Raw genomic sequence first — 24,439 nt, 5'->3', positions numbered from 1 at the left:
CTGACTTCATAAGGAAAAACTTCCTCCAGGCTTTGGCGCAGGATGTTTGAACAAAGCTGGTAGGATCAGCCTCGCTGGTTGTTATTGCAGGGCTTTGCTGTTTGGGTCAGCTAGGGCCTTCATGTGTGAATCCCGGGGTAAAAACCAGGCTCGCTTCCAATGCAGCCGTGCTTTGTTTTGAACAATCAGCACGGCCCCTGCTGTGAATCCCACGAGGGGATGCTCTGCTTTATGTTGTGTTCGCTTCCTTTGCTCAGAGCCAAGCACTGCATCCTACACTGCTGGAACACAGTCAAGACGCACAGGGCCTGTGCGAACGGCCTGACGCAGACTAGACGTGGCCAGCCCCTGTTGTGTCGGGCGCTGCTGCTGCTCCAGCAGGAGCTTTAGTGCTGTGGGTGGGCAGGGCCCTGCGGCCCTGGGGGCGCTTAACAAGCCCCCGCTTGGTCAGTCCAGGCAAAACGGTGCTAAACCCACCGCTGCAGCGACTGCACCAGCGCTGCCACTTCCCTGTGGTCCTGTACTCGCAGACCCCAGTGCTCTGACGGCTGGCAGCCTGGCCGCGCTGCGTCACGAGCTGGGCAGTGGCGTTTGTGGCTTTCGGGACCTGGTGGGGAGCAGCTGACCGGCCCCAGCAGGGCATTGAGGCCGGTGCTGGGATGGGACCCGCAAAGCAGGGCCTGTGCACCAGGGTGCCAGGGGCTAGTGTCCTCCCATCTCTGTGCTCGGAGAAACACGCCTGTGCTGTCCTTGCAGGACATCAGTCAGGTGCTCGGTCATCAAACACCCTTTATCTGACACCCCTCTGAAGCTCAGAGAGGTACCATGCACCTCAGTTTCCCCAGAGGACAGAGCAGGACTGGATGAAATCCTCCTTTACCCTGTAGTCACATTGAACCTATCATTTGGCCATAAACCCCCTCAGGCTGGGGCTGGTTGGGATGCAGCCAAAGAAGGGACTCACCCTGCCATGCATACCTGTAGCCATGCCTGCCTGTGACACCCCACGGACTGCATTGACAAGGGACAGGTATGGATGAGAGACCGTACCGTAGCGAGGCTGGGGCTCAAAGGGATCGTGTCTTCATCCGACCACTAGTCCCAGCATGTGCTAAATTTCCTGCAGAGCTGAGCGGGAGATGCATTTGAGCCTACCAGCCATGTTTCCAGCCCTGACGGGTGTGAAGCTGTGGGAAGTGAGTGCTGAGCCCTTTCTAAGCCTCTAAAGAAAATACAAGCGACAGGTCACCGAGGAGACCTGTGGGAAACTGGGGAACCTGCTGCTTTTGCATCCCGGCTTTCCACCCACAGCGCCCAGGTCAAACCCCAGCATGGGCTACAAGAGACACATTTTTTATTGTCTTGTGATAAACCTCCTGGTCTGGAAAATCCTGCCATTATTGTGTGTGTGAGCTTTCACCAGTACCGAATCTGTCATTAACCTAGAAGGAGACCTTTTCATGCTCACAACCTCTGTCTGCACAGCTCCTCTCTGGAGGCGAATCCCTCACGATGAACACGTCAGCCGGCTGCACGCTGCAGACAAGGTTATGACTGCATTACATACTCTGAAGGGAGCAATGTTCTATATTACACTGGGAAAGGTTCATCTTTGAAAACAAAGAGGCCTGAGGAAAAAAAAAGCATGATTTTGCTGAGAAAGTGCCTTAGGTCCCCATAAATCCCACTCCTCCTTGCTCAGGCCAGGGCTGGAGGCCGGCAGTGGGGTGGCAGTGGAGCATGCCGCGCCAGCGCAATTCCTGCCACAGCCATTTGCAGCGAAGCCTGAGACCACACCGGAGCATGTGTGTACATTAAAGGACATTTGGGAAGGGACCTTGCCTTAATCTTTCTGCTAAGCGCCTAGCAGGCTCCCAGTATGCTAAATCATTAGTAATAACAGTAATGACAATCTGGGCTCCTTCTCCATGAGCAGTGCCTGCAATACAGATTAATAACAATAAAATAGGGACTCAGTCCACTGTCATCCAGAAATATACTGAGGATTGCTAATCAGTCTATTTCCAAGCCCTGTGTTATTTCTGAGTGCCTGAAGTGCCTTAGCGAGCACTTTGCTGATGCCTCCAGCCTGATGACACAAGGCACTAACAACTGACTGGACAAAGGCAGGGTGGCCGGCAGGACTGGAGAGCATTAGTTGAGTGTGGTGATCAGGGAACAGCTCTTGTTCAGGCAATGATTTCTCTGTGTCTAAGTGCTTCTCAGCTCCTCCTGTGTTTCCCCGGTGCATGGCTCCTCTCTGTTCAGAAATGCTGCTCCAGGGAGAGCCCTGTCCTGGCCAGCTCTGGGCTGAGCTGGTGGAGACCAAGCGGGACAGACCACTCTGCTCTCACCTGCCTCTTACCCTCTTCCTCTTGGATAACGGCTAGCAGCCTCTCTCAAGATGGGGAAAAGGCATGAGTGGGACCCCTGCTCTGATCCGGTACAGCTATATTCCATGGCCATTTTCCATCAGTATGTGTTTCTGAGAGGGAAAGCAAGCAGCCAAAGGGATTCAAAACACGTGTCTGTTAAGCGCTTGTGAATGCACCTTATGGTCTCCTGCCAGTCTGCCCTGCAATCATATAGAAAATGACCCAAATAGCACACTTAGAGGCAAAGAGTGAAGGAGATGAGAAAAAAAAAAAAAGGACTGGCTGCCTGGGTAGGAACAGAGGGACCTTCTGACCCACTGCCACAGCCAGGACTCTCCTCGCTGTGCCTTGGCTTTTCCTCTGCTGAGGTGCCAAGCAGCCCCTCTGCAGGGGCTGGCTGTCTCTGCAGGGGTCCGTGCAGGGCAGAGGAGGGGCGGCCGCTCCACGCGCTGGCCCACGTCACCCAGTCAGGCCTTCCCCATGCGCTCAGCGTCACAAGCAAGGACACGAAGCACATCATTGCTGTTCTGCCAGGTGCCAGCTCCTGAGGCAGTCCTCTGTGCGCAGATAGTCCCCAGGGGTCCCTGCCGCCAGGCACCAAGGCAGCGGTGGTCCCGCATGCCTGTCCCGCAGGCAGCGCCTCTCCACCACGCCACCAGCTGCTGGTGTTCGCCCAGAGCTGCCGAGTCAAACCTCGCCATCTCTGGTGTGCTAGGGTGAACTTTCTTCCCAAATCCAGAGAGTGCTCTATGGTTACCTTGCAGATAAAGCCCGCTAAATAAATAGTTGTTTATACTCCCTGTATTAAAGCGATTAGATCCTGTTTTTTGACAGTGTTGAGTCAATATAACCTGAGTAATTGCATGAGTAACTCATGTTTCCTCTAAAGGGAAACTGTTCTCGTGTAAATATATTTATTAATAATTAAAGTGTTTTTGAGTTCTTGTGCACACAGCCCCTCTCCCCCACAGAGATGTCTGAAAGGCTGTTATCTTTAAACCTGTGCAGGAGTCAAACAGGAAGGGACTTTGGCAGGGAGGTGATGGTCTATGGCAAGAGGCATGTGGTTTAATTTTGACCTTTTTTTGCTTCCTGAACAAAAAATAATGGTGATCTGTGTATGAGAGACTTAAAACCCTCTACTACTCCATTAGGAGCATTACCGTGAAATACTCACTGGAGCTTCTAACAGCCCAGATAATAGGGGTGGGAAATCATTTCTGGAAAATATTCCCCTCAAAGCATCTTACTAGAGGATTGTTTCCTAACAGCAACAATAAAATCTTTGTCAAATAATCCTTCAATACCACAAATATTTTGGCTTTAATTGTATGAGCGTAGATAACTGTTCAGCATAGGAAATGGGAGTCAGAGCTCCTGGGGGATTTTTTCTGACAAAGCCAGTGCTGGATACCTTTGGGTAAGTCACACATTTTTCTATATTCTTTGGCCTAATTTTTTTTTAACTGACTGTAATCTGGAACCTAATTTGATATGCCTTAAAAGACTGATTTCACATGGAAGATGCTCTACTATCAGGATAAGCAGCCATAAGAAATCCTAAAATAGGCAGATTAAGGGTTTGGGATCATGGGGGTTTATTTCTATGCAATTAAAGACATGATCACATTTAAAAATTGCTAACTTGTAGTTTAAAAAAAACCCAACAACTGGGAGTCCCACATTTAAAAACAGCTAATAACTCTATTAATTAAGGATATGATTAGTAGAGACAATGAGTTAGATAGCACGAAAGCACAACATTTAATTCAATGCACATTTTCGGTGGACATGGCGTGGCCAAGGCAGCTATGTATTAATTAGTGCTCTGAAGAGGGCGAGGAGGACAGGAAGGGGGTGAGGGAAATTGGCAGGTGTAGAAATGAGATTAGACAACAACAGAGGATTTTTCTCTCCAGAACAGAAGTCGCGCAGAATCCTCATCAGCCTCGCTAACATGTTTTGTATAAACGAAGATGTGTGCCACATGAACAGGCAGGGCAGTAAGGCAATGCTTGGGGATAAGGAGAGGGAGGACAGCTTTCCACAGCTCGCCTGCGGAGCATTTCCAGACAGTTCTGACCAAACACCAGCCTCGATTTCCCACCCTTGCGTTAAATGCTGCTGGGTCTTTGTGGATGGCAAGGTGCCTCTGTGCTCAACCCTTACAAGGAGACCTGTGCCAGCATACTGATGTACTGCTGTACCTGCATGGTGAAACCAAGCCTGTGAGCTTCCCCTTTGCTTTCCTCCAACATGCGGGTGCTCTAGCTACATCTCTGCTCTTAGTGGAAACTCAGGTTTGAGACAAGGATGCTGTGCCCACACCCTATAACCTCTCCACTCAGCTGTAAGCTCTGGCATCGCTTCAGCTCGAAGTGTCCACACAGTGCTGTGAGCACCATGACCAGGATATCTGCTGTGTGCTGGAGTCCACCTGTGACCCCTCTTGCAGGGGGAGCTGGATGTGCTGCCCAAGGAGCTGGGTCCCTCCTGGGTGTACTCTGAGCCTATGGCTGAGCCCTGTGTCACGATGGTGTGGCAGGAGGTGAGTGCTGCTCTGGGCAACCACTCAGGGCTCTTTCGCTTAAACAGCAGGGACATAACCTACGTGGGCAAAGTGTCTGCTGCAGAGAGCACAGCCTGCACAGCCTCCAGTCCCAGGACAGATACTGACTTTCTCTGCAGACCCTCACCTGGCAGTGCTCCTTGGTCTCCGAGCATGTTCCTCTCCACGATGAGGGGGTAAGTTCACATGCCCACAGATGAGGGAAGAACTGCAGCGGATGTCAATTGACACCTTCGCCCACGCAGGTAGAGCTTTCCCACGCTGATAAGGGAGGGTGGATCAGAGGCTGCGCTATCTGGGGGCTGTTCCCCCCGCTGTGGGTTCCAGTGGGCGGAATTTGGGAATATCATCACTTCTCTTTTTCTTTTCTCCACAGTTAAAAAAGAGCCCGTTGGAGGGCAGAGGAGATGCACGGTCCTATTTTCAACTCGCTTTTGGCAAGGCGTGCGGGCAAAGCTTCATTGGGGGTGGAGCCCGGCGGCGGCCCGCGCTTCGCTCCCCGCCCCGTTCCCCCGGGGAGCTGTCCTCCCCCCGGGCGGGCGGCAGCGGGGCCAGGGGGCGACCCGAGGCTGTGGCCCTGGCCGTGGTGGGCGGTGTCCCGGGGCCGCGCTGACACCCCCGACCCGCTGCTCCCCCCAGGCGCGCAGTCCGCGGCGAGCGCGGCCACCCGGACGGGGCTGGCAACCCCCGGCGGGGCGTCCGTGCTGCGGAGGAGTTGGAGGGACACCCCGGGCGACCCCCACCCCTTACGTTCTTGCTGTATTTGTCCACTCCACGTGCTGCCTGCCCCGGCACCGGCCAGCCCGGCCGCCGCTTACTCGCGTCCTTGTCCCGAGCCCGGCTGGCGGGGGCTGCGGGGGGAATCTCTATTCCGGCTCGCCGCGCTGCTCCGCAGCTGGGAAAGGTGCTTCTTCCCCGCCCCCCTTCCCCGGCCCGTTTTGCTCAAAACCGCGAAGGAGACAGCGGAGAGAAAGGCGAAAAGCCCGGAGGAGGCGCGCTGCCGGCAACGGAGGAGCCGCTCCCGGGGCGGGGTGGGGGGACACGACACCGCCGCCCTGCCCGGTGCGTGGCCGGCCGGCGGCGCGGGGGCACAGCGGTAACTTCATCACACTCACATGACGGGCCCGCACCGAGACCCAGTGAGTAACGCCGAGAGGGCGGGAGCGGGGGCGGGCGGAGGGAGGGAGGCGCGGCCGTGAGCGCGCCCCGCCGCCCCCCGCCGCGCAGCCCCGCGCACCCGCCGCGGCCGCCACTTCCCGCGGGCGTCGCTGCCTCCGCAGGAAGCGGTCCCGCGGCCCGGCCCCTCCCGCCGCTCGGCGGCGGGCTCATGCACTCTGCGGCGCGGCGGCGCGGGCGGCGGGATGGCTCCGGCGGGCGCTGAGCCGCGGCCCCCCGCGCTGCTGCCGCTGCTGCTACCGCTGCTGCTACCGCTGCTGCTGCTGCCCGGCCGCGCCGCCGGCCTGGAGGTGCAGCGCAAGTTCCACTCGCCCACCCCCACCAACAACTTCGCCCTGGACGGCCCCGGCTCCCGCGTCTACCTGGCGGCCGTCAACCGCCTCTTCCAGCTGTCGGGGGGCGAGCTGGCGCTGGAGGCGGAGGCGGCGGTGGGGCCGGTGCTGGACAGCCCGCTCTGCCATGCGCCGCAGCTGCCGCAGGCCTCCTGCGAGCACCCCAAGGTGCTCACCAACAACTACAACAAGATCCTGCAGCCCGACCCCGAGCAGGGCGTCCTCGTCGTCTGCGGCTCCATCTACCAGGGCCTCTGCCAGCTGCGCAGCATGGCCAACATCTCGGCGGTGGCCGTGCGCTTCCCGCCGGGCGGCAGCGACCCGGTCACCGTCTTCCCCAGCATGCTGAACGTGGCGGCCAATCACCCCAACGCCTCCACCGTGGGGCTGGTGCTGCGCCGCGGCGGCGGCGGCGGGGCGCGGCTGCTGGTGGCCGCTACCTACACCGGCTTCGGCAGCCCCTTCTTCCCCCGCAACCGCAGCCTGGAGGACCACCGCTTCGAGAACACGCCCGAGATCGCCATCCGCGCCCTCAACGCCCGCGGCGACCTGGCCAAGCTCTTCACCTTCGACATCAACCCCTCCGACGACAACATCTTCAAGATCAAGCAGGGCGCCAAGGCGCGGCACAAGCTCAGTTTCGTCCGCGCCTTCCTGCAGCGCGGCGCCGCGCCGCCCGCCCGCCGCCCCTACGCCTACCTGGCGCTCAACAGCGAGGCCAACGCGGGCGACAAGGAGAGCCCCTCGCACAGCCTGCTGGCCCGCATCTGCCTGGGCGAGGCGGCCGAGGCCACCCTCAACGGCAGCGGCGAGACCAAGAAGCTGACCGAGTCCTACATCCAGCTGGGGCTGCGCTGCGGCGGCGCCGCCGACGCCTTCACCCGCCTCGTCTCCGTCTTCCCGGCGCGGGCGGCCTGGCGCAGCCCCGCGGACCCCGCTGCGGACCCCCCGCCCGCCGAGGAGCTGCTCTTCGGCGTCTTCGAGCGGGCCGGGGCCGGCGGCGGCGGGGGGCGGCCGCAGTCCGCGCTCTGCGTCTTCCGCTTCGCCGAGATCGAGGAAACGATCCGGGCTGCCCGCAACTCCTGCTTCGTCAGCCCGGGCGCCGGCATGGTCACCGTGCTGGACAGCGTGGTGCAGGGCACCGGCCCGGCCTGCGAGAAGAGGAACATACAGGTACGGGCGGGCAGCGGGCACCTGCCGGCGCCTGGGCGGGGCGGGTGGGGGAGCAGGGACGGGGCGTCCCGGGGACGGGGCGGGCGCGGGGAGCCGGTGGCCGACGGGTGGCAGCGGCCCCGTTCCGTCCCGCCGCTGCTGCCGCTCAGTGTCCCTGGGCGAGAGCGCGTCCCGCGGCCGGAGGCGCTGCGGGCGGGGGGGTCCGCTCCGGTTCCCGCTCCCCACGCTCCCCGCACTCCGCTCTCTCTGCTCTCTCCGCTTCCCGCTCCCCACGCTCCGCTCTCTCCGTGCGCCGCGCCGGTGGTCACTCTCGCGGGAGCCGTGTCGCACCGGGTGACACCGACAAAGCCGGTTGGGTCCCGGGTGCTTCCCCCCGCAGCTAAGCGTGCAGCAGGGCTCGTACCGAACAGAGAACGCGTGTGTGTGTCTGTGTGTGTGTTGGGGGGGTGTCCCCGTCTGTCAGGGGACGCCGTTATTCCCACGCCCCTGTCCCCCGTGAGCCGCGGTGACTCACGGGCCCGCTGTCCCCGCTCCCCGGTGGGTGCCCTTGCGCGGCCGGGAGGCCGTCGAGCGTCGCCAGCCCAGCCGACCCCTTCCCGCGGCCGGACAGCCCTGCCAGGGGGCACGCACACACAGGCTGCCTTGTTCTGCTGGTTCGAGGTAAAAGTTTGCCGTTGTCACGATTTGTTACCAAGTGGCCGTAAATGATAAAGACGCCTGTTTTCCCTTTCACTAAAGATGCTTGGGGAAAAAAAAAAAGAAGGAAAAAAGGGCTGCTTTAACACTGCATTTTTCTCTTCCTCTGGGAAGGATGCATAACTCAGCTCCATCAAAGATGGTAAAAACATCTGTTTGATTTCAAAGGCAAGATAGAGCGTTTGGGCTTGGGCTTCCCTGTGCAATGCCAGTGGCAAAGCGAGAAAGGTTTCCCATGGTAACCAAAGTGTTTAGTGTGGCATCTCCACGCTGTGTTAAAATATGTACTCTTAATGCACTGGTTCATAGACCTACTCTAGCAAAGTTGAATAGTTTTTCCCTGGTGGCAAAACACAAGCTGCCTGACAGCCAGGAAATCTGGTAGTTGTCCTGGCTTTTGAGTTAATTCCACAAAGACGCGGTGCGTTAAACACTGGGAGCCCAGTCCTGAAGCCTTGACATGGTCACGGCTCTCAGAGGAGTCACTGGGAATCAGAAATCCTATTTACAGGGCAGGAAGGCAGCTGCAGTTCTTGTTGGCTGTGGCTGAAGCTCAGCATCCCGGCGAATCAGCCCCTCAGGAGGACTGAACTGTCTCCACGAGGCAGGTCAAGAGCCCGCATTGTGGCTGAGACTCCTGGAGGGTACTTAGAGGTCTGACAGCCTGGTTGTAACTGAAAGTCAGTGCTTCCTTTGAGCTTCCTCAGTGCTCCAGGACTGTTGGGAAAATACTGGTTTTTTCTATGTTTTGTTCAGTAGGGAAAATAATCATAATTAACACTGGTCTATTAATGTTTAAAATACTAAGTACTATATCCAGTCAGGTATTTAGACAGCTAATTCCCTAGTGACTTCAGGGAGACTCAGTGCAGAAATGAGATTTCACTCTGTCTTTGGGTCTGGCCCGTAATGCTGTTCTGCTGTAAAGCATGCTCCTGGTAGCAGTCCTTCTCTCGGAGTGCTCCCTGGGTAGGTGAGGAGTATGTTGTCAGCTGATGCCACAAAGGCAGTCCGTGAAGGTTGGCTGTGTTCATGAAGGGGTAAGCGATAAGGGATGTGAGGTTCAGAGGAGCAAGCAAGAAATCGCTGAGCCTCTCCAATCCTATAGAAGTCAGTAGAAACCCTCCATGTTTACTGTTGTGGCGCGATCAGGCTGCAAGAAAATTTGTTTACGTGGAGACAGCAGTATGGTTGGTGGTTATATAGGGTGGATGGGGAAAACCAGGTTCTAGTCCCAACTGACATTGCTGCTGTGTCGCTGACCTTGAACCAGTCATTTAACCCTAGGTGCCTCAGTTTCCTGATTTGTTACACGCTCCTATATTTATTACTATTATTCAAAAACCTAACTCACACGTAGCATAAGATTGCATTTCTAAAGCTGCATTGAGATGCTTTGATGTCAAGTACAGCAGGATATAAATGAAGCATACCATTAATATTCGTTCATGCCTAATATTTCTATGCTTCCCATTTATTTGAAGCATATTCCTCTAAAACCGCTGACCAAACCTGCTGGGAAGCCTTCCTACCAGTCAGGAGAGGCTTTCATTTTTTTTTGCCTTTTACTTAATCATTAGAATTGCCAACAAGTTAACAAGCTGTTTTCGTTTTCAAGTCCCAGAGTGGCAGTGTCAAGAGAAGAGTTGTAATATTGTGTTTCTTTGTGCTGCAAAAAGCTAACATCAATTTCCACCTTCAAGACGATGAAATACTCTAATACATTTTGTATCCCAGCTCTGGGAACGCAGCAGGAAAATGTATTAAAGCAAGCAGCTGGTTTGGTGGAGCAGATCAGCATCTAGCTGCCTTCCCATTATAAGTGCCACTTCTCCACCCGTTAGTGGGTTTGCAGGTTTTCTTTTGCCTATGCATCACTGATAGGTGCTCCGGTATTATCAAAATTGTGGTTCATTAGCTCTTCCTGCAGACTAGGTGGTGGGGTTTTAAGCTCCTTCTGGAAGAAAAAATAAAAACCTAATGATGGCCTGATTCATTCCGAGTGCGCGTTCAGCTGAAGTAGTCGGTTGTTACAAATAGGGAGCACGGACTGTTAGGCGTAATGCGGTGTGAAAGGAAAATCATTGCCCCCTTGTGTGCTGTTCTGTCTAATTGAATGCTCCTCTCCGGCAGCACTCGGCTCTGACTCAGCCAGGGAGCTGCAGCACCCGGCCACCAGTGATGGGTTTTGGGAGCAGGCCCTCAGCGCGCTGGCCATCGCTGGCTGTCCCTGCGGCACGGCTGTGGCAGCACGCTCTGATGAGGGGCCAGGCTCGTTATTCCTCAGTGTCATGACAAGAGGTCCAACGGGAGGCTGGTGCTGAACAGAGGGGCTTTGTCCCCATGCAGGGGAGCGCTCTGAAGCTGTTGTGGTAGGTGTGGTGGCAGCCGCTTGTTTGGCTCCTGCTGTGACCATGGTGGGACCAGCCATGCGAGGGGCTGCGAAGGGCAGGTGGACCTGGGAACAGCATATCTTCGCTGGCTGGACGAGGAGCCCGGGTGGCCAGTTGGCCTGCGTCCCCACTGCTGGGCAAGGGGAGTCGCAAGCTTGGCCTGGGAATGGGCTCGTTGCTTTGATGGGAGCTAACTTGCGATTAAGTGTAACGGCTTTGTGAGACGTGGAGAAAATGTGCAGAGGAGGATGGTCTGGGCCAGGAGTGGAGGCTGGTCGGTTGTTCTCAAAGAGTGCTGCTGAAAAGTCACTTACCAAGGAGGTGAATTTGCAGCGGCAGCTTAGGGGAAGGAGGATGTATTAGGGAAGGATTTAGTTTGATTGGGTTCTTGTACCAAGAGTGAGTGGGTGAGTGTTAAGATTGCTTTCCCTCAACAGAAATAGCTTTTTATAATGAATTTTGTGTCAAATACTGGGCTGTCTTTGTAAAACATGCAGTTAAAATGAAATACTCGCATGGAGTCACTGCTGTGTTTTGCCCACTCAAAGCCCGGGTGGAATGTGGACCCGAGCTCCTAGAGGAGGAGTATGAGCTCTCTGTAGCAGACTGTTTTTAACGTCATTTACAGCAATGTGCTGACAGAGCTTATCAAATCCCGAGGACAGTGAGTGGGTTTACTTCATATTTGAACTATTCTGCCCCAGCAGGATTACAGCCCAGTAGGCTTGAAGGTCAGCCGGCTGTATGGCTGGAGCATGGTGCAGCTGCAGTATGCCAGAGCCCTTGTGACCAGGCAAGACCCTGTCCCTGGCTTCCTGCTGGCCCGCAAGAAGTGGCCATGCAGGGCGTCCCAGCGCCTTCCCCCCAGCACCACTGAAAATAAAGGTACGGCCATTTCTGCGGCACGAGCGGCTGCGCTGTGTCAGAGCCACGTCCTGCTGGAGAGAAGCCCCATGGCATCCTCTCGCCACCACCCCATCTCGGGCTGGTGTTCAGGGACAGACCGGACACCTTTGTGCTGCTCCAACCAGCAGCTGCGTTTTTGGCCGGGGAAAAGAAGACGGCTGCTGGCCAGCCCCAGCCCTGCTCTCCCAGCCACAGTCACAGCAGAAGAGCAAGCAAATGTGGATTTGCGGGGAACTCTACAGACCTTCCCGCTCTGGGTGTCCAGACATTGGCCAACATGGAGGTCCGAGTTTAACACAAAATAAAACGCACCGCCTGAGGAACAAGCACATTTGGGGAAGAGCTGAGCTGGTAACCCCAACCCACACTCCCAGCTACGCTGGACTCCTTGTCTTCTGTGGTTTCTGTGCCGAGCACCACGCTCTTGTTCTAAAAACTCCCGGAGAGGTAGCTAGGGAAAGCAGACTTGTATTCGTTAGACTTAGATTTGCTAGCCAGGGATCTGCATCTCTCCTGGGAAATATTTTGGGGTCCGAAACTCAAAAAAGGCTGAAAATCCAGTTTGTTTCCTGTGCTGAAAAACATAGGCACAGCGGCATGGGATAATGATGCATTTCAGCATTAATTCTCAAGTTTCTGGCTCTTGTGGCTTTGTGTCAGATCCTGCCTGCTCATTGAGCACAGTGTTTTGTGGTGTCATGATGAGATACCCACCAGTGAGCTTTACTATAACGGGTTGTTAAATAAAACGAACTCCTTGGGTAGACTGTATAAACAGTCCTAGTACATGTATGCTTGGGCATGGAAATGTGGTTTGAAACCAGTCAGAAAATGTTCCCAAAGAAAAAACTCATATACACGTGGGAATATGACAAAGCATCTACTTACTGTCCAAATATACTGTGGCATCTCCATGGGATTGGGTTTTATAGGAGCCGAGTTACTTTGAAGTGCTGGTTTATACTAATTTAGAAATTCCAAACATGAAAATAAATGTGCTCTAACCTTACATCTACTCAAATAAATCCAGAGGATTAGCCACAGAAAGGAAACTGGGAATTTACACTTAATTTGTACATTAAAAATGAGGCAGGAGTTCTTGTAGCAGACTTAATTTCTGCTTTTCACAGAACGCATTGTGTTTGGAGTTGCTAGCCCCCATCTGAAGGTGCAAACGCCCCATTACTGCAAAGCTGCACCGTGCTGTTGTATCGCCACGATCCGTTTTGCTTCTGGATGTTGTTTTACAAGCAGTGGGAGGTTAGTGTCCCTCCAAGCTGCCATCCAAGGGCTGGTCGGCGAGGGGCCGATCTGCCCACGGAGGGGCCAGCAGGACCCGGGATGCCCTGGACAAGAGGTTCTCGCTACAGCCTGAGCTTTGCCAGGCTTTGCAAGACTTCAGACCCAGACTCAAATACTGCGTACCTGCTCTGTCTCTCACCTGGTATTAGCGAGTTGTGGCCAACTGTTGGGTACATTTCCTTGGGAATTTATGTGGAAGTACGACCTTCTGCTTGCAGTCAAGGCACACGCAGGCAGCTGGGAGCAGAGAGCAGGAGCCGTGTGAATCTCATCCTTCCTGGGAAGGCAGGCTCAGCTCCGTGGGCTGCCTGCGCCCGGGGGCTTTCCTGCTGCTGAGGGCCGGCCGGCACCGGTGCTTCGTGCAGGCGAGTCTCCTGGGGAGCGGCTCGGTGCCCCGGAGCCGAAGGTGGGTGGTGGGAACGCGGCTCCTGGGGGGCCCCGGGGCTCGCCCCTGCTTTGCATCTCAAGCTCAAACAGATCCCAAACTGCAAAGGGAAATTTGGTTGAAGTGGCAGAAGTTCCCGTGCCTGGAAACCAGAAGTCGTGCTGCTTTAGGTGAGAGAACAGAAAGTGGCTCCTGGCCGTGGCAAAGCGCCCGCCTGCTCCTGGAGCATTGGGCCCACGCTGCTGGCTCGTGCTGGCTGGCTGGGTGAGGTGGGCGCCAGGTCCCTTTGCAGAGGGGGATCAGAGCCACCCCCTCAGGTCTCTGGAGAGCCGTAACCGCAGCCAGCTGCACAGACCTTGTCACTCTCAGTAGCTAGACAGAATAACTTTGATCCATTGAGCTCATCAAGTCTCCTGTAACTAAATAATGGCTTAGGTGGACAACAGAAAAAGGATCATTTTGGTCAAGTCCAGTATTGCACGTGGAAGGCACATCATGGCTGGGAGGACGCTGGAGCACTCTGGAGAGCTGCTCGTACGATTGTGCGGAGGCGGTGATCGTACCTCGGCAGCAGTCCCTTCATTCAGGGGTTTTCAACCACTTTTGTTTATGTAGCCCCAGATGTTTTCTAGGGCAGGCGTTTGGCTCCCACACGTGAATGTGAACCTGCTCCCCAGGAGCCCCGGCGGGGGCTCGCGCGGCTGCAGGGTCTCAGTAGGTGGAAATGAAGGGATTAGCCATCCCTTTTCTGATTTTTCAAAGTCTGTTTTATAGTGATTGAGAGAGAAGATTTATGGGGCTGAGGGCACCTGGAGAGGTGAATAAGGCACCTAGAGATGTGAACAAGTGCCTGGGGATGCTGTAAAAACCCCTCACTGCACCTTGTAAATCCCAGTAGGCATCTATTCAAACTTGCAGGCAACTGCACCGTTGTGATATTCTGGTCTGATGACCTCTTCCAGCAAGTTGTTGGAAACATAATAGGTCTGAGCCCCTGGCTGTGGTAATTTAATGCAAACACGGGGCAAGCCTGAACCAGCAGCGGTTGGAAACAATCAATTATAACCACCTGAGCACCACCACACGCTACCTACAGCAGCGCGGCTGTACCTCCCAGCTCAGGCTCGCGCATGGCACGCGTGAGGGGTCTCCCGTTGCGGCCGGGGGCTCCCCAGCTGCAGGGACTGCGTGCACAGGCGTGTAACCGCTTGTTTGCACTGAGGAGGTGATGGACGGGGGTCAGCGTTCTTGACCAGGAGGAATAAATGGCTCCGTGGTGAGGGGCATGTGGCTGACACCCGGAGGTGTTGCTGCCTGTGCTGTGCCCCCAGCACCAGGGCTGTGCCAGTGGGTTGCTGCAGCTCCGTGCACTCACAGATCTGTTTGTCGTTGTGAACCCTTGGTACAGTGCACCAGTCTGTGCCGGGGGAGTGTTATTGCCCTCTTTTCATGGGGGGTGTGTGTGTAGGTGGTAAGAGACCGCCTGATTGATGCCTTGTCATTGATTAGATGGTGACAGCGTCAGGATTTGAATTGAGGTCCTGAGTGCTGGAGTGCTGCTGTGTCACTGTCCCCAGCACACATACCCAGGGGCACAGCGTGGTGGTGGGGGGTGAGCTAACCCCTGCATCTGTAGGAGGGATCAGCGCTTTCTTTTTTCTTTCCCCTTTTTCCTTTCTTTCCCCTTTTTCCTTTCTTTCCCCTTTTTCCTTTTTTTTCCCTTTTTCCCTTTTTCCCCTTTTTCCTTTTTCCTTCAGTTGGGTTGGTAAAGAAATGATTGCAAGTTGTTGTTTTCTTTTCAAGTTGGGATCTAACACCTTGCAGCAAGTGGAGGAGGTGGCAGACTGTCTACAGCAATCTCCCACTTTGAGAGACCCGTAGAATTTATTGACATTTTTGAGCAGAGGGAGCAGTACTAATTTCTAACATCTGGATAGCAGCTCTGCTGGCAGCCGCCGCTCCAGCGGAGCAAGGCCGGCGGGGGCGTGGGACGGCTCGCTCCCAAGAAGGCCCATGCATATCAGACAGAGCCTGGATGAGCCCGTTAGATGTGGTGTGCTGATGAGCAGGGCTGATATCAAAGCCTGTGATGATTTTGCCTCGTTACCCACTTAGTGTCAGCGGGGCTTGTCCAGCGTGGGGAGCGTACGCTGGCTCCCCACACAGATCTGTGCTGGGGGTTGGGATCGGGTCGTCCCCAGGGATGGGGGGGCACGGGGGCGGTGGCATCCTGCAGCATCGGGGTGCAGCAGTGGTGGCTCATGGTCTGAGCAAAGCCGATCTGCTGTTGCCGGCCACTGTGCCTTGCTCTCCAGTTCTAGATGCGTTGTTTTTCAGAGGAAGGGACCTACGGATAAGCACAGCCTTGCAGGCCAGGGGGGTGACGAGAGGCGCATTGCTTTGGGGTGTTTCTCAGGTAGGCAACAGGATAGGGGTTAACTTGGATATCCAGGCTTTTTTCCATATTGGGGCTCACATTCTGCTGCTCCCTCCTCTGAAGGCAGCGTGGCCAGAGTCACAATCCCCGGGTTTGCTGCCGTGCTCCCAAGGGTGAGCAGCGGCTGTGGGGGCTGCGGGACCCGGAGGGAGCCCAGGACTTATGGTGGGGCTGCTCGAGTCTGGGGCACAAACCCCAATTCATGTCTCAGGCCTCAGCAAAGTTGCAAGCTCACATTTGGATCTGCAGCCACCAAAGCTGTGCCGGCCGCTGTGCCAGCGGCGCAGACAGTGCAAAGCAGCTGATGTTGGGCAGCAGCGGTCTGGCCGGGCAGGACCAGCTGCTGGAACAAGGCGGCCCGAACCATTGGAGGGTCATTGTTCTTACAAGATTTCTGCAGTTCATGCATTGCAAGTGGCACTGGAATACAAATCTTTCGGTTCTAAGCCAGAAGCAAAATTGCCTGAAAGTTTGGATTTTGCAAATACATACCTCTATTATTTGAAGGAAATTTGGAACTTGTCTTCCTGTTTCTGACTCATCTCTGTTTAAAGTATTATGCTGCTTCGTACTGCTCCCTTCTGGAGCAAAAACCTTTCGGCTATTAGATGTTCATCCCACCGTCTGCTGACCGCTGCCAACATTTAACGAGTTGTGAGCTGCTAGTGGCCAAAAGCCATCTCTGGTGGATTGCCTAATTAAAAGGGGCCATTGAAAACCTGGAATGTTCTAGAAATTGGCTGTGTGTAGAGTGATTTTTTTAGGAGGAGTTGGGAAAATTTTATAGTATGATAGCACTCGATGAAGAAGGGGAGATGTGAAAGATGAGGGGTTTTTTAATGTAATATAAAGTAGCAGTTTCCAGAGCTGTTTTGACTCGTGAGTCCCTGTCATCCTTCAGGATATCATATAAATCAAGGTATTAACTGCAGGCAGTACAGAGGCACCAGGAACGGCGTGCATGTGGTTCCTCGGAGAGCGGTGGACCACCACCCCAGTCTGGGAACCAGCTCAGGCAGGCAGTGGGCTCAGGTCAGGCTTTCGGCAGTCAGTGTGACAGGTCATTAAATGGGAAGGAAGTTGTGACTAAATCTCTGCTTGAGGGGACAGACATCTGCATCTGGAGAGCAACTGATGCAGATGATTTCCTCATCGCACTTATTCGTTTGGTTTGAATCATGCATGTCCCTGGGGTGAGCCACGTGGTGAAAGGCTGGGATGGGTGGAAGTTCCCGTGCATCTCTCCTACCAGGAGAGCCCTCCGGACGGTCTGCTGGCCAGCTCGATGCCCTGGGGCTCCCTGAACATAGAAAGGCTACTTGCCCACTGTCAAATAAGCTGCTGAAGAAAGGTTTCAAGCTTTGGGGAGGAGCTGGGGTTGCAATGTTATGTTCCTGAGATCACCCAACTGTAGTGTCATTCTTTGCTGAGATTTGGTAACACAGCAAGGTGCAAAGCGCAGCGGATCTTTCCAAACAGCTTTGGAAACATCAGTTTCTACAAATCTTGAAGACAGGCAGAGACAAATATAAAAGAGTAGAGAAAAGGAAAGCCTTCTATACTTTAACCAAATAAGAGAGGTGTTCGGTTGCTGAATCCAGTAGGACCGCTGATTTTTAACAAATTCTTAAATTATTCTGCTGATCCTAATTTCCTAGTTGGGAGGGTGAGGTGAGGAGGGGGGACCACCAAAGAAGAAGCTGTAGAGATGCAATACTGGCAAGTCAACAAGCACAGGGCTTTCAGAGAGATGCCTGGAGAATCTCTTTTGCTTTGTACAGGTGCCGCCTGCAAGAGGAGACTACGTGTGCAAGTCCGAGGGCTGGCCGCAGGTTGGGGCAAACCATGCTCACACCTTTCTTTCTTCGCACTTACCATAACCATCTGTTTAACCTGTTTACTTTAATTTTCTCAGTCCCCCAAAACGGGGGTAGAGGTCTCTTTCTCATGCGTTAGAGTGGAGGAAGGGTAAACCTGTGAGCTGAGGAAGCAGTGCGTCTGTCATAGACCACATCTTTGTGCCATGGTCGCTTCTGCGTTTAGAGTGTTTTGTTAATGAGCAAAAAGATGCTTTTTAACCTTCCCATGGCACGCTACCACAGCAGGCGGGGTGCCGAGAGCAAGCGGTGTTGTTTTGTTTCTGGATGCTGTGCCGAGGCTGCTGAGCAGGCAATGCACACGGTGGTATGCACAGAGGACACCTCGGCGGCATGGCAGCGTGGGGCAGCACTGCCGTTCAGAGGCAGGTTTTACTGAGGATGCGTAAAAGAAGAGTAGAGTTCTGCTCGTTATCTCAGAGCTTAATTGATTCGGCAGAACTAATGAAGAAAATACAGGAAAACATTTACTATAAACTATGGCTAAATGAAGCAGATTTGAACTGACACATGCAAAAGACCAATTGTGTTAGGTAAGAAGTTGTTACTTTAATGGATGTTTTTTTCAGCCCAGAATTGCAGAGATATGCCTTCAGAGCACTTTGAGCGTGTAAAGTGCTAAGTGTTAGCAGTAGCAATAGTAAAAAATAACCCCTAAAGACTGAGGAGCCAAACTCACGGTTCACCCAGGACTCCTCCCTGTGGGAAGGAGCTTGAATAGTTTGAGATTGGTTACTGAAGCCAAAGCTCAGCATAAATGAGAAACACAGCTTGAGTGGTGGAAGGGGAGGCTCTCCCAAGGAAAGGGCAGCTAAGAAAATACAGCCTGAATAAATCAGGCGCCTTACTCCAGACAGTTTTGAGGGGGACACGTTAGTTCGGCTTTTGGAGCAGCACGAGCATCCTTGGGATGAGACGCACTCGGCTGATCCGCTCTGCTCCTTGTCCCTGGGGAGTGGGGCAGATGAGCTGTGTTTCCAACGGGGGTGAATTTAAAGGACATACAAACTCTTACTGCTTAAATGCGTGCTATTTTGACTATGATAACCCCTTTGGAGCCTGTTGTTCGTTAATCCCTCTGCCTGCCCATTCCTGGGGGATTTGATTGTATAATCTGAAGTATTGTATTTAATACAGGATGAAGGCTAACATAATAAGCTTGACCAGTCTTCCTGGCGGCATGAAGGATGTGCAATTTCAGTTAAAAGACTGCTACTTTTTTATATTTCTCTGCTTTGAGCAGTTCCCCGTGCAGTCACACGTGCTGCTCCAGCTCCCTGCAGAGTGAAGCCCTGGTGCGTGCCAGACCCCCGGCTTGCGCAGGGCGAGGAAGGGGGACCCGTTCCAAGGCTGCCCGGGCCGGGGGGAAGGTGTCTGGGGGGAGGGCTGCGCAGAGCAGGTCCTGCCAGGCTCCTGTCAACATTGCCCTCGGCTTTCCTTACCAGTAGCTCAGCCTCGGGGTCAGCACGACGGGGTTGGGACTTGCAGAGTGATGGATGGCCGTGAGCCTGGCCAGTTCCTGCAGCGGGAGGTGGCGGAGGAGACCAAGGGGGTAATCACACTGTCTAGGCGTCCCAAGTTGGTGCTGCTGCTGGCGCTGAGGCTGGAGACTCTGGGGACTCCTCAGAGCTCTTACGTCCTCCCTCACACCCCGAGGAAGGCTCCTGTTATGGACACCCCCACCCTTTCCTTCTGCACCTGAAGTGATACAGCAGAAGATGGATGGTCGCAGGAAGCCTGTGTTTGTTCAAGCTGTTCTTGGGCTTTGGCCTCACTGTCGCCGACTGACTGGTTTTGCGTCCATCCCAGGTGTTCCCGGGTCCTGTCCCAGTCTTTTGACCCACCTGCGTCTTCCCTCCGAGACGGGTTCTTGCAGGCAGCAGCTGAGCAGGGATACGTGAGGTCTGCCCGGGGCTGCCGCTGCTGGAAGGGCAGCCAGAACTTTGGTTTCACCCTCTGAGATGAGACACGGTGCTGAGAGCATCTTCCGGCGTTGCAAACCACCTCACCTCTGGTGGTTTGAGGTCTGCAGATGCAGCGGAGGTGAATGTGGCTGCTGCCGCTTAGGTACAGCGGTTTGGCCTGACCCAGGCTTGGCCTTGAGCTGTCTGGAGGTCTGTGTCTTTGCAAACCCACTGAAAACAGTTTCTCATTTGCTTTCAGGGGGCTGGTGGGCTCAGCCTGTCGGGTCAGCTCAGGCCCTGAGTCTGGCTTCAGGCACGTGGTCTGCCAAGCCCATCACCTTGTAAAGGGTGAGCACCTCAAGCGTTGCCCAAAACAGTGAAGGGCAGGACGAGTGGCTGCCGGGCATCTTATGCCTCCAATTGTGCAGGTTCCTGAGTCGTTCTTGTGCAGCACAGAACAGGTCTAAGGAGATGAAAAGTCTCAGGAGAACCACTTGTCTGCGGAGCGCCTGCGGCACTCTGCCTTCCCCAACAGCCATTGCTCTGCGCTCGCTGGGCTTCCTCCCGGTTCGCTCTGCTCGCTTCGTGTGAGGGACACAAGCCTGAATTCCTCAGTCACTTTAATCAGGTGAATGTCCCACGAGGAGCTGCTGAGAGTGAATGTTAGGAGCTGGCAGGAAAGAAAAGGGTTGGAGTCGAGAGCAGGGAGAGGGAAGAATGAGTTTTATAAGATGGGGGAGGAAAAAAGCTTTCCTGTAAAATAAAAATGAAGATAAGAGGCTGAAAAAATTGCCAGGCATCAGGAGCTCTGCAGAAGCCGAAGGAATGCTTTTTGGCACGGGGGTGACATTCGTCTGCGGTGGAGGGAGGAGTGGGTGCACTGACACGGTCATTTTTCTCTCAGCGCGGCCGACGCGGCTCTGCTGCTGTGGTGCAGTGGATGCGCGTTTGGCCGGGAGTGGTGCTTCGTGGGGGTTTGACAGGGAATCTGGTGATAGTTTGTCATTAGCAATTACTCCTCTTCAGCAAGACATTAACTTTCCCAATTCGGGGCTGGAGGCGATAGTTGTCCCAGCTGTCGCCCGTGCGGGGGCAAGGCGCACGGGGCTGCACGTGGATCGTTGTGGTTTCCCAGGGCGTGAACCAACGCGGAGCTTTGCAGGAGAGGTCCCAAGGGCTGCTGCTGCTGCTGAGCGGCAATTGTGCGCGCTTAGGGGAGCATCTGGGCAGGTCCTGTGGCCACTGACGGGCCCCCCCAGCATCGGTCGGGCAGTGCTGATTTAGCCCCAGGACTCTGCCCTCAGCTGTGTCTAGATGCCGTCCGGCTGGAAAAGCTGCTGGTGTGGTGGAGCCGTGGCCCGTGGCTCCCCGCGGGCAGGATGCGGTCCAGGTTGCTGCTGAGAGCAGACAGATGGATGTTGGGACAACCCGTTACTGGTGTCACATTGGTGGCTTGCAGAGCACTGTGGGTCAGGGCTGGCACTGTGGAAATGTGCAAAACACAGCAGAACTACCACTTCCTCGCTCAAGAGACTTGTGGTCTAAATAAACAGTGAAACCAGGGTGCAAATCTCATTTTAAGCCTTGTTTTGTAAAGGGCGTCTGCTGTGCTGTGGGGGTGCTGATTGCTTTGTGTGGATGATTTTCGAGAAAAATTCAGCAAGATCCATTTTATCAGAGGTTCTCAGCCTGAGTGCCTTCAACTGGCCAAGAGTGCACATTGATTTGCCTCCCATTGCCTAAAAAATGCAATGGGAAGTTAGAGGAGCTCTATGGTAATGCCTGCCCTTGCAGCAGCACTACAGTTAGAGACCGCTTACGTCTCAAGTGCCTTAACAGTAGAGTCCTCTTCTGAGGATGACATTTTCCTCCAGGCATCCCAAAAAGCCTGTTTTTGACAGTTCTGGTTGTGACGCTCCAGCAGATAAACGCGTGATTGTGTGTACAAACTGCTGGGAGCACGGGGGGGGGGGGCTCCGGGATGAATGGGCTCTGCCCGGGAGGGGTTTCGTGGCCAGTCTGGGCTCTGCCCGACACAGAGGAGGGCTTGTACTTTCTGTTTTCGTAATGCAGCCAGGCCGGCTTGCCGCCATCTCCCGCTTTGCTCGTTTTCCTACGGTGTCTATGCAATATTTCCACGTTGGATTTTAGCCTGTCCCTACTGTTCAACTTTGAGTCTGTGTCCTGCTATTCTGAATTATTTTGAATATTCTCTCTGCAATCAGAGATTTCCCTGAGTCATACCTAATGTTAATAAAAGCCTAATGGTTTACGTTAAGGAAGGCGAGAGATAAAACTAGAGCCCTTTTATCACAGACTTTAATGGCCTGAAAATGTCAGTTGTGTGGGAGCAACTGCCAAATTTTGAGCCTATGAAGACGATGGCTAAGTCCCACAAATCAACAAGTTTGGAGCGGATTATCGGATGCTGGCTGTGTCATTTTCCCAGGACTCCAGGCATGCTAGAAGCCAACACTTTAATCCGCTCTGATACGATGCATGAAAGGGGCCGGACTCCCTTTCCACTTATTGCTGCTCTGCGAAGCTTTCAGACCCGCTGCAGTGGAGTCAGAAAAGCCTCGCAGAAAGCAAAAGCTGCAGGGTTTTTTTTCTGAACTGCAGCCTGCTTTTGATTCAGAAATAAACTCCATCTTGGCTTAAGAACTATTTTTAAGGTCACAAACACAGGATGCAGAAATCAGTACGTTTCGTGGTTTTCCTGAGTGCTCCCTCACCACTCCTCTTCCTCCTTCTGTTTCCAGCAGACTTCCTTCCCGAAGGGACATCCTGCGTGCCTGCCTCTGGGGCGCAGCGCCCAGGGCTGCGGAGCTGTAATGGAAATTCTGGGAAATCACTTTTTCTGCTCCTTTTCGGCCTGGGATAAAGAACTGAACTTGCACCATGAAAACAGCTGAACTCTTGAGCTGTGATGTGGCTGGAAATCTTTTATCTCTGTCCTGCTTTGTTTTTGCAATCACGCTCAGGGGTTAAGCTGACTAACCCTCCTCTTAGATGTGGCTCCTTGGTTTGAATTAATTTGCATCACTTGTGATATTTTACAGAAATACTGAGTACGCCTCCTTGCAAGTGCTTGGGGTGACAGCAACGCTGCTCGGCCGGTGCCGGTTGTGGGTTGTCTCCAGCTTGCACCCGAGGTGGCTCTTCGTTAGCGTGAAAGTGGCAGAGTCAAATGTTTTGGGTACAGAAGGGTTTAAATCTAGACTCACCCAATATTTCCATGAACTACTGAGTATCCAGTAGCAGAAAAATAGTGGCAATACAGTAAATGCCCACGGGGTTGTTTTAAAATGCAGATGATAGAAAGAGATTGGTTTTGGAAGAAAACTTAACGTTTATGCTTTCCTCACTTCAAGGTAGGACAGTTTGATTTAAGATGGAGTGAGATTTAACCAATTCCGCATGGAGAAATCCTTTTAGCACAACCTTTAAGTGCGATTTCCCAAGCTGCAGTGATTGCCTGGTGCCTGCAGAAGGATGTGACTTGGCCGTATCCTGTTTACTGTAACGTGACAGAGTTGAGATGCCCCCTTGGTGCTGTGGTGCACAGACAGCAGCAGCACAGTGTGTCACCCCACCCTGGGACCTGAGAGAGGGAAACACCATATGTCTCCTCCTGCCTGTCCGTCGGAAGAGCTGATGTCATTTAAAGAAAGGTGTTTCGGAGGAAGGATGTGTGCGGCCAAAATAAAGCTTGGCCTGCGTTAGAATAGTTACATCCTGTTTACTGTGGAAAACACTTTGCACTGATATTAGCTCTGAAATGCGTGATTTATAAGCAGGCAGGCACAGCAGATAAGGAACTTCCCGTGATTTCGGCCACCTGTGAGAAGAAAGGGCTGCGTCCCTTGGGCTGGGAGGCGGCGGAGCTGCTTTAGACAAACGCCGGCACCGGCTCCCCAGCCAGCTGCTGCGGAGACGAGGTGCTGAGCATCCCTTGGGCTCCCCGGCGGCCTGCGGTGCCTCTGTGCCTCAGTTTCCCAGCAGGAAGGAGCCTTGTGAGCTTCAGGTGGTTAGTATTGGTAAAGAGTAGTGAAGAGGGGTTGGGATAATCATCCCCCAGACAAATAAATAAACTCAAGTTTGTTATCTAAAGGTCTGGCTGTGAATGGAAGGGACCATTAAATCAGAAACATGAATGGCCTGTCATATCCTTTGTATGGTATAAAAAAGTTGTGTTGCCCAGTTACAGGGGGAAGCATGCACACTTAAGAATTTGGGCTGCGATTTTATTTTTTAATAACATGAAATGGCGTAAAACTGCAAAATGTGTTTAGCGTAGTCACTTGCATCCACAACGCTTGATCCTTTTGGCTCGGTCCCATGTGAACCGAGCTGCAGCTCTGAGCGTGTTGCCTCCCGCTTGGCAGTGCTTTAGCAGAGGAAGTTTTTCAAATCAGTCTCTGTTACTTCATGTCTGACACGACCGGCAGCAGCAGCGGATGCGGGGTCTGGTGTCTGCTGGGGCGCAGGTGACCAAGATCAGGGTGGTTTGGTGGAGAGGACCCAGTCTGCCGTTTGCGGCAGCACGTTTGCACTGGTCCAGCAGCGGGGAAATGAGCGCTGGGTGCCTCTGGAGCGGCACTGTCCCTCCGGGCAGGGGCACGAGGTGTTCTGCGGAGCAGGGATTGTCTGCCGTGCGTGCCATTGCGCAGAGGATGCCGTGGGAGCTGGTACTTGGGAACTTGTGCTGTTTGCTGACCAGCTGCTATGAAAGGCTGAGAGCTGGCGGGCACCTACAGTTCACCCCGAGCCCGTGGGGTTTGCTGCTGTCTTCTCCCGTGCAAAGAGGAGGCAGTGACGCTGCCTGCGGTCCCCACGCAGACAGTCCCCCCCATGGACCGTCCCCCGGCTGCTGCAGAGAGGTCACCATCCCTGCGGTGGTCTGGGGGGGGC

At 54.2% G+C, this 24,439-nt stretch overlaps 1 protein-coding gene across 2 annotated transcripts in view; it reads left to right on the top strand.

Moving 5' to 3' along the window:
- Positions 1-6,170: 6,170 nt before the first annotated feature.
- Positions 6,171-24,439, top strand: part of PLXND1 (plexin D1) — an 82,748-nt gene continuing 64,479 nt past the window's right edge. The window contains exon 1 of one of the 2 annotated variants that reach the window (XM_075762540.1): positions 6,171-7,625. In XM_075762540.1, coding sequence (XP_075618655.1) covers positions 6,306-7,625 — 1,320 coding nt within the window. In that variant the 5' untranslated portion in view covers positions 6,171-6,305. The remainder of the gene's footprint in view (positions 7,626-24,439) is intronic. The other variant, XM_075762539.1, reaches the window with a different exon arrangement.

The sequence above is a fragment of the Balearica regulorum genome, chromosome 10 (genome assembly GCF_011004875.1).
Source record: "Balearica regulorum gibbericeps isolate bBalReg1 chromosome 10, bBalReg1.pri, whole genome shotgun sequence".
In the NCBI taxonomy this organism is placed as follows: domain Eukaryota; kingdom Metazoa; phylum Chordata; class Aves; order Gruiformes; family Gruidae; genus Balearica; species Balearica regulorum.
This window is presented reverse-complemented; position numbering and strand designations above follow the sequence as displayed.